This window comes from Sciurus vulgaris (genome assembly GCF_902686455.1).
Source record: "Sciurus vulgaris genome assembly, chromosome: 5".
Taxonomy (NCBI): Eukaryota; Metazoa; Chordata; class Mammalia; order Rodentia; family Sciuridae; genus Sciurus; species Sciurus vulgaris.
Genome location: NC_136465.1, coordinates 106450403 through 106460600, shown reverse-complemented (window position 1 = coordinate 106460600; position 10198 = coordinate 106450403). Strand labels below are relative to the sequence as shown.

The 10198-nt window shown below is 40.5% G+C and overlaps 1 protein-coding gene across 1 annotated transcript in view; it reads left to right on the top strand.

Moving 5' to 3' along the window:
- Positions 1–3293: 3293 nt before the first annotated feature.
- The window catches only part of ADAMTS20 (ADAM metallopeptidase with thrombospondin type 1 motif 20), a 143714-nt gene continuing 136809 nt past the window's right edge, over positions 3294–10198 (top strand). The window contains 3 exon segments of the mRNA XM_079139494.1: positions 3294–3611; positions 4164–4419; positions 4421–4523. Coding sequence (XP_078995620.1) covers positions 3521–3611; positions 4164–4419; positions 4421–4523 — 450 coding nt within the window. The 5' untranslated portion in view covers positions 3294–3520.

Below are 10198 nucleotides of genomic sequence, written 5' to 3'. Positions count from 1 at the left end.
AAAGCCTGGCTCCTAGTGTAAAGACACATTCAGAACTGCAATATAATTAAAATGACCAAATTATAATGTACTGAATAGACAGGTGTAGGAAAAAGTCCGTTTTTGTTCTGTGTAAAGCAATGGTATGCTTAACTTAGTGGGAAAAAACCCCACCAGAGGTCTAAAGTTCTCTGATGAATGAAATGGCATTTGTGAGAAAGGGGTACAAAAGGAGGGTAGCAATTTTGAAAGAATTACTGTGGCCAAGCTGGGTAGTTTCCTTGGGAGATGTAAGATTAAACTTTCTTCCCTGAAAAAGATTGCTCCACCTTTGTGGTGAACAACAAATGGACCAAGAATACCATGTAAAAGTGAAGAGGCATGTCATTAGATGTCAATTGAAAGAGACCATAATTTCCATTGTTGAGAGCACAGAGAAGGACAGGTAACCAGGTTCTAAACTAGAATGTGTTCCATTCTCTTTGAAAGATTGACTCCTTTATTCCTTTACTTTTTCTCTCATATTCTTTGTCTCCCTTGACTGGATTTCAAGCCACTCTGACCATTCCTTCTCCTTTTGTTTTCATACTGGTTACAGAAAGAAGTAATTATTGAATCTGTAAATCATCAGGTGGATTTAGAACTAGAACCACTAGTACTGAAATTATGATTGCTTTCTTTACCCACTGAGGTTTATTCAATTTAACAGGCAGCTAACCACAAAACTAGATTCAGAGCTACAATAATTGTTGAGAAGGATAACTGTGGATCTCTGGGTTTACTGGGATATTTGAATACTGTGGAATGCCCGGGAGAAACTAAAAAATAATGACCCCTAGGCAGGAGTAAATGATATTGTGGATCTATTGCTCATATAAATTTGAGGGGGGAGCTTTATACAAAATTAAGCACAAAAAAGTATTTAGAAGGAAAAAAAAAAAAAAAAAAAACAAGTGTTGCCAGAATTTTGGAATCTAAATCCTTTTCATGTGTTTCATTCAGAGGTACTTGATGGCAAACTCAGCTTCTTCCCTGCTCCCACCCCCATAACTTGTCAAGTTCCAGAGACTCCTGGCATACACAGAGGCCCTTGAAAATGAAGACTGGTCACCAAGCTCCATTGGTGCCATCCTCTACCTACCAGAACTTCCCAGTATAGATTATTTTTTATTTTATTGTATTTTATTGTTTGAGAGTCCTAAATTACTGTGAAACATAAGGAACAGAAAAATTTTCAACCTAATACTTAGCCAATACTTGCTTTATCTGGATGCTGGTATCACACTGGAGTTTGTAGGTTCAGGGTTGTTGTCTAGGCAAGACTTGTGCTGCACATCACATTACATGCTCACAGCAGCCTCTCTCTCTCTCTCTTTCTCTCTCTCTCTTTCCCTCTCTCTCTCTCTCTCTCTCTCTCTCTCTCTCTCTCTCTCTCTCTCTCTCTCTCTCTCATTAGAGCATTATAACTATAATATATAATAGTTGGGTTCAACCCTACAAAATTACACATGCTTGGAATTCATTTTCGGTTCAAGTTTACCCTCTTTTTCCCTCTCTTCCTCCCTCCCTTCAATCTTGTTCCTCTGTGTTGCTGGTCTTCCTTTTGCTCATCTATTATTTTTGATTGATTCTTTCTACTTATACATAAAGGTGAAACTCCCTGTAGTGTTTATATATGCACATAGCATTATTTTAAAAAATTCTCACAATTTTCTCCTCTCCCTCTCCTCTCTCCCTCTCCACCTTCTTCCACTACTTTAATGATCTTCCCTATATCTTTAGGATATCTGATCATCCCCTCCTTCTTTCCTTTATTTGCTCCAGCTTTCACATGTGCGAGAAAACATTTGACCCTTGACTTTCTGAGTCTTGCCTATTTCAGTTAGCATAATGTTCTCCATTTCCATCCATTTAACAGCAAATGTCATAATTTCATTCTTCTTTACAACCACATAAAACTCCATTGTCTGTCTATATCACAATGTCTTAGTCCATCCATCTTTTGATGGGCATCTGGGTTGATTCCATAATTTATAGCTGTGAATTGTGCAGCTATAAACATTGAAGTGCCTGTAGTACTATAGTATGCTGTATAGTTCTTTTGGATAAATATCTAGGAGTGGGATAGCTGGGTCATATGGTGGGTCCATTTCTAGTGTTTTGAAGAATCTCCATATGGCTTTCCAAAGTGGTTGTATTGGTCTGCAATTCCACCAACAATGTGTCAGTGTACCTTTCCGCACCCCCCCCCCCATTGTGTTCTTGACAATTGCCCATTCTGACTGGAGTGAGATGGTATCTTAGTGGAGTTTTTATTTGCAATTCCCTGATGGCTAGAGATGTTGAACATTTTTTCATATATTTGTTGACCATTCATGTTTCTTCTTTTGAGAAATGTCTGTTTGCTTCTTTTGTCTATTTATTGATTGGGTTATTTATTTACTTTTTGAGTTCTTTAAATATTTTAGATATTAATCAGTCAGAAGGGTAACTGGCAAAGATATTCTCCCATTTCATAGGCTCTGTCTTCATGCTCTTAGTTGTTTCCTTTGCTACATAGAAACCTTTTCTGCACAGCAAATTTTGATGGCATCCCACTCAGGTTTTATTTCCTGAGCTTTATGGGTCTCGTTAAGAAAGTCAGTGAGTCAGTGCCAGCACTGACATGATGGAGTATTGACCCTATCTTTTCTTCCATCTGTTGATGGTTTCTGGTCTAATTTCTAAGTCTTGGATCCATTTTGATTTGACTTTCGTGCAGGTGGGAGATAGGAGTCTAGTTTCATTCTTCTACATATGGCTATCCAGTTTTCCCAGCATCATTTGTTAAAAAGACTCTTTCCTCCAACACGTATTTTTGGTACCTTTGTGGAGTCTCAGATAGCTAAATATGTTGATTGTCTCTGTGTCTTCTATTCTGTTCAGCTGGTCTTCATGACTTTTTTGATGACAATACCGTACTGTTTTGTTACTAAAGCCTGCAGTGTAACTTCAGATCAGGTATTGTGATGCCTCCTGCATCACTCACTCTTCTTGCCTCATTAAGAGCAACAGCTCCTCTAGAGGATATCAGTCCTTGTGGGGCTGGGGGCGCTGAGAGGAGGGGGAGCGGGCCGCGCCTCACTCTGATTGGCCAGGCCAACCCCTAGGGGCGGGCTCTTCCCGGCGCTTGCCTGGCTGGAGGAGGCTATATTGCCACGGTTCCTGCTAGGTCGAATCGCTTCCCCGCCAGAGCTGGACTTAAGGAGAGGGTTTCTGAGCGCGGTGTGGGCGCAGAAAGGGGAGCAAAGCTGCCGAGAGAGAGCCGGGGGCTGTGGGGCTGCAGTGCGATGAAGCTGCGGCTCAGGGAGAGGAGGCTGGCGGTGTGGCGAGACTGGCCGCGGGGCCCCGGCTGCTGCTCGGGAGGCTGCTGAGACGCCGGGGCTGCCGGCGGGAGAGCGGAGGGCGCGAGGGAGGAGAAGCAGCGGAGCGCAGGGGAAAGCCGGCTGGGCGGCCTGTGGCTCCGGTTGGTCTCCCTGGTTGGGATACCCTGGGTGGAACCATGCGGGTGGCCAAGTGGCTGACCGGGCTGCTCTACCAGCTCTCGCTCTTCATCACTAGGTCTTGGGAAATTCATTTTCACCCCAGACAAGGTAAGGTCACCGTGGGGCGCCTTCAGCAGCGATGGGGGCCGAGGCCAGAGTGAGACATGAGGATGGAGGGGGCGAGCAACTCTGTGGGTTGAGGGACGCTGGATCTGCAGGAAATCCCGGGAATCCAGGACCATTCTGTCCGAAGCATCCCGAGAGAGCTTGGATTTCGAGGAATCGCGCGCGCTGGGGACACATCTTATTCCCCTGACCACGCGGCTGGTGCGCGTGGGGCAGGGTGGCGCGTGCACCGGGAGGGGACAAGTGGGTGGCGGCAGGGAAGCAAAAAGGGACGGGGTAAGGAGATGGGCTGCCCAGAGCCATAAATGACAAGGTCTTTGCTTAGAGCAAATTGGGGGTGTGGGAAAGCAGATCACGAACAGTCACCACGCGCGCGTGCGGGTGTGCGGGTGTGTACGGGATCGCCTGCAAAAGTGCACCTCTCCCGACCCTGGGTGTACCAGGATATTGGGACCTTTAGCGGAGATGATTGGTTGAAGAAATTTGGGGCTGGGAGCGCATGGGGTTTCAATGGCTATGTCGCTGTGGCTGCAGAAGCTCTGGTGAAAACACTAGCCTCCTACGAAGTGGTAACCCCGGCGCGGGTCAATGAGTTCGGAGAAGTGTTCCCTCAGAGCCGCCACTTCAGCCGGAAGAAACGCAGCTTCGACACTCTGGAACCCACGCCGTTCAGGACCCACTACCGTATCAGCGCCTATGGGCAGATCTTTCAGCTGAACCTGAGTGCGGACGCGACCTTCCTGGCTGCAGGTTACACCGAAGTGCACTTGGGCACCCCCGCGCCTGGCGCGCAGGCGCAGCACTGAGCCCCCAGACCTGCGCCACTGCTTCTATCGCGGCCAGGTCAACGCGCGGGACGATCAAACAGCTGTCTTCAGCTTATGTGGAGGACTGGTAAGCTTGATCTGGTCCCTGGGTATTTGCTTGGGAGCCGGGCAGTGAAGTTCTGAGTTGGCAGTTGATGACTTAGGAGTTCACAGTGGGCCACCAGAGGAATTAACACATAAATTAATCCAAGCCAGAGCCACTCCAATAGGGAGAGGAGTTTGGAAGGCTTTAATGCCAAGATGAGCAAGTCCCTGCCTGCTGGGTAAAATCGCTCCTCTGAGCAAAGCTGAGAGAGCATCTTTACTGCAAGTGTCAGAAGATGGAGGGGTAATAGGCCATAAGTAGTGTGACTTGTGGGATTTTGCTATAATTGGAGTTTGATTTCCAATGACAGGACTGGCTATTTCATTTAAATGCACCCATACCTGGTCACCTGCTGAGGCAGAACCCTCTACATTTACTTAAATTTGGTAAATTTATTGAAATGTAGAATGATAGAAGGAGAAGAGAATGAATATGTGTGACATGAAAAGGTTCACACTGGCAAGGTTTGGAAAGAAGTTTGGTTGCTAGTATAGGGATGACTATTAATCTGTGAAGTACAGAATAGGAAGGAGATAGAATCTGTTTAAAAGGCATTGCACCTAAAAGGTACAAGTTATCTAAAAAGACCTGGTTTCTCAAAATGAGAAATGATCATGACTGTGAGAAAAAACACAAAAGGACAAGAGATAGTTTAGAAACTTTACTAAGGAGAGAGGAAATAAAATAAAATATTCAACTATTTGATTTGTTTCTCTCTCTTTAAAACAGATTCTTAACTTTTTTCTTTTTCCCCACGAATGTAAGCAGTCTGCATAAGCTCAGAACCTCTTTTCAGTAATAAAATGTGCAACATACCATACATGATATTAAAAAGAAGTCAATTAAATAAATTTATTAATTAAAATATTACAAAACCAATTTGTGATGTAATATGTACTTGCTTATTAACACATTAAATAGTAGAAGCTATTAGTCTATTTACTACTGTACTTTCCTGGATGATGGATGTAAGCAATTCAGATAGCTACATGAACTTTAATGTGATATGAAAGTGTCAATTTATTGGTAACAAAGCCACAGTGTCTGTGGTTTTACTTACAGTCATAATTGGAGGAAATGTTCTACTATCAGAGGTAGTGAAAATGAAGATGTAACTTTTTTTTCCATCTAATTTCATGGCATCCCAGGTTAAGGACACTTACTCTGAAACAAAAGATCTTAGCTCACTTCATCAGTGACTCCTTTGAAAAATATACATTCAAGAAAAAACAAGAACTGAGAATTGGGTTAAAGGGTTCTAGTGTTTTCAATTACTGTTGTATTTTTTTTTAGCAAAAACAAATCAACAAGCCAAAACAACTGTACTTTTAGAAAGGTGTTCAAAGAACATGTTCACTATTTATTATGTAATTGAATAAAATCGATAATAGGTCTCCCTAAACCAAATGAAGTGCTTCCTTTCAGGTTTAAGATGTCTTTTGGGTAAGTGTTGGCCACCACTAAGTAAATTTAGAAAGTTTCTTTACTCCTTTTCAAGCTATTATCTTGAGTTGTATTCACACGAAATGCCCTCAACAATTTCCTTCCTTTCTGCTGTAGATAAACGTAAAATATCTGCAAGGTCAGAATGGCAGAAACATACTCTAATATTTACACAGTCAATTATACTTCAAAGAAAAAATTCTCTTTTCTACAGCCTTTTAAAATAATGTTTAGTTTGCCTGGAAAATCTAGATTTACTATCGCTAATTTGTCATGGTCAGTATATTTTCTTGATTTAGTATTTTAGAGCATTATGGGAAAAACAGTCCAGATGGGAAACAGTATTAAGAATGATATTTTTGCTCATTTTGATCTACAGTGTTGGTGTAATTCAAATTATTTTTCCATATTCCCCTTTAGAATTCATCTTGTCACTGTGCCAGTTGCCTAAGTCATCGTCCTGCATTATTAATCTGTTTTTAAACATAATTTGATTGTGATAAATTTATTGATATTTTCAGATTTTTTGATTTAATATTTTAAAATTTATTGCATACCTACATAAAGATAAAAAATTTCCAGTGACATAGTAAATAACTAGAGTACCAGATCTAAATAGCTAACTTTTTCAGTAGTGTGATCATAACCAATTATAAGTCTGAATGCTAATGACAGTAGTGGCTTTCGTAGATATTAGCATTTCTAAGACAGTAGTGGCATTTCTTAGATATTAGCTTATTAGGATGTCAGTTGATATTAGCATTTAGAAACATAATAGCTACTTATTTATGATTGTGTATATTTATTTATACCTAATTCAACATTAACTTTCTTAGATGAATAGTTTCATCAAAGAGAAGAATCTTTGGCTAGATTTTAGAATCCATTTCACATATATCAATTCTTCTTTTTAGTCTCAAATTAGTCTTTAAATCTTTACATCTGGGATAAAATTGTGGTACCCAAAGCCTGGACCGGGTGAGTTGTTTGCAGATAGACGTTGATATAAAGTCTGAGAACTCAGTAATACTAACCTTTTAGTTCTACTCCTCACTTCCTAACTTACCTTTGTTACCTTATATATTTAGTAATGATCTGGCTTGACCACTGTTAATTCATTAAACACTGTTTGATATTTGCTGAGAAACTTTTGGAGCTGTCTCATTAACTTAGAGATCTCTTCTTTTTTCTAGTTACATTTGTGCTTTGCTTAGTTTTGCTTCAAATTGTGATGTTGCATTGTATTAAATGCTTTTCCTGAATATAGTGAAATGAGCATTTGATGTTTTTTTTTCTGCTATTTTTGGTTTTTGTTGTTTGGTTTTTTTTTTTTTTTTTTTTTTTGGGTTGTTTTGTTTGCTTTGGTATTGGGGATTGAACTCAGTACCAAACCCAGTGCTTAACTACTGAGACACATCCCAGCTCTTTCTCTTTTTATTTAGAGATAGGGTCTTGCTGAGTTCCTTAGGGCCTTTCTAAGGCTGGCTTTGAACTTGCAATCCTCTGCTTCAGCCTCCGAGATACTAGAGTTATAGACATGAGCCATTATGCCTGGCTTAATGTGTATGGTTTTAGACATTTTTGGATTCCAGCATACATTGACCATTGATGACAACTGACCATATACTGAGCCTTAAAATGTTCTGAGATATTTGTATTATGTGGGAGAAAGGTGAGGAAATCAATCGTACTCTTTGGTTCTCGTCAAGTTGCTGGTGATGTCCTTGTGCCACAGTCTGTTTGTACCTTTTTTTGGCACTAGCAGCTGAATTCTGGGCCTGAGAACTTAATGGTCTTTTCCTTTGTGGGCTCCCTGGTCTGCTTGCTGAGTTCTGGCTGTAATACCAGTTTGTTTTCTTGTCTGGATGATGCACTGTAACAGGCCCTCAGACACAGGGTTACTTTGTTCCTGGTGCAGTTCCTTCTCCAGTGAAGCTAAGCTTGGTGATGTTATGGTAATCTTCCAGATCTCCCTGAGGGTGTGAAACCTTCTATGGCGTTTGTAAGAGTTAATGCCATGGATAACAACTTCAGTTTTTCCCTTTGTCAAACTCTTCTACAACCTATGGTTTTTTTTGTGTGGGGAGAACTGTTTCAGAAGATCCCTTTTGAATCCTACATATTAAGAATGCTGGAGCACTTGTCTTGGCTGTCCATTTCAACAATGCCTTCTGATTCTGGGATTTTAACCCCCATGGGAGACATCAGCACACAGACATCTCATCATCTCTTCCTCTTGGCTTCTATCGCCTTTTTCTTCCAAAGTTTCTCATTTACATTTTCTTTAGTGGGGCCCATCACCTTTCCATCTTCCCATTTGAGGTAGCATCTACCCTTCCCTCCTCTGGTGGCTTCTGAGGAATGTGACTTTTAGAGGAAGGGAACAAAAACTCAAAATCAACACTTTCAAAAATATTAACTCTGTCCAATCATTTGTTCAAAATGATACTTAAAAGTTTTTATTGATTCCATTTGGTTTCAGTGTTGAATTGACCTAAAAACCGTGAACTAATGTTTTCTGTCAATCTCTACATTGTCACCTTTTTTGTTTTTCACTTTTCCGCAGTTTTTGTATTTACATGTTTTCCTCTTTAACTAAATCACTGAACCATGATTATTTTTTAGTTTTCTTCCTAAGTGTTTTGAGCACAACAACCAGAAGGGGCTAAGAGTCTACCAAAAATTACTTTGTTTAACATATGTAACTCTTGTTTTCCCTAGTCTGTCCTTCTCTATAATTTTCTTTCCCACAAGTAGAAGTATTTATTTATGTTATGATGTACACTTTTCTGAACAGAGATTTATTTGTACATTTCCAAAATCTAGAGTAGATATAAAAATGAAGCTGGATCTTAAAATTATCTATGAGAAGTGTAATGGCTAATTAAACTCCATTATTAATCCGTGATAGACCTGTCAGAATGTAGAGTGTATCAGGGCTTAATATTCCTGTATTCAGCTGTAAACTTATGTTTCATATAACATTGACAAATGCTCTTGCTAAAGTGAGGTCCGATATTTAGTAGTTGCAGTGTTATTGGCATGAACTCACCAGGGTGTGATGCATACATTTTGCAGAGGTTTATTCCTGAATATCCCTCACAATCCCTCTTTCTCTGGTAGCCCTCTTCTCATATTACCTAGGGGTTCCCTTCTTCCAAAGTCCTTTAGGGACTAACGTGACCACCTAGACAGCTAACTTCACTTTCTTGGTGGGATTTGAAGCGATGCAGTCTTTTGGTTGAAGGAAACAGTTTCCAGATGTCATAAAACCAGACATTGCATCTGGCTTGTACAGTTTTCTTGGGAGAGCAGCTTGCAGTGGCTGTGTGTACTTATTTGAAGTTTCACATAGGAACCATTCTGCAGCCTGTCAGGCTCTACTGCTCTCAGATGACTGATTATTGAGTTGCTCTAGTAATTTCTTGCTCAGACAGGAAATAAAAGTATGGAAACTATCAATGGTTTTTTTGTCCATTCTGGAAAAATTAAGTTTTATCATTTTCTAAACTTCCTACATTCCCAGAACTAATATAGCCCAAAGCTTTATATATGTCCTCCTTTATTCATATTTTTTGTTGGAAAAACTCACAATGCTTTTAGTTATTCATGTGCTTCCTCAAATACTCAAACAATGGTAGAGAGAATTCCCTAGGTATCTACTTTCAACATTCTAGTGTGTGTTGTTCAGGTTTTCAAGAAGCAAATGTCAAGATGGAGTTTTGTTCAATGGAAATGCCTATGCTATAGAAACTAAGGGGAGAGCTAGGGGTGGGGGCATGTAAGTCTAAAACCATGAAGCAAGAGGATGAAAATGTTGGGTAGAAACATCCTAGGCCACTTGGAAGTACAAGGAAGGTTCAGTAAAAGCCTCCTTGAGCCAGACATGGCTGGGAGAAGAAGGCTCATAGCTCCACAAAATAAGTCTGTTGGTATCCCTGCTGCATTTGTTTACTGACCTGGAAATAGTTTTGGGACATAATGGAGAAGGTAGAAAATACTGACAGGTTTCAAAGTGCCCTTGTCCACTTATGTTTGACATTCTCAGAGCCACCACACAGTGACACCATGCACAATAAGCACTTAAGACACAATCTGTTAAATGCTGTAAAAAGAGATGTATAAACAGTTCTATGTGAACTTTGAGGAAGGAGGGGTTAAGGGAATTGTTGAGGCCTGTGCTGGGGAAAGCCTTCTGTTATGGTTTAGATATG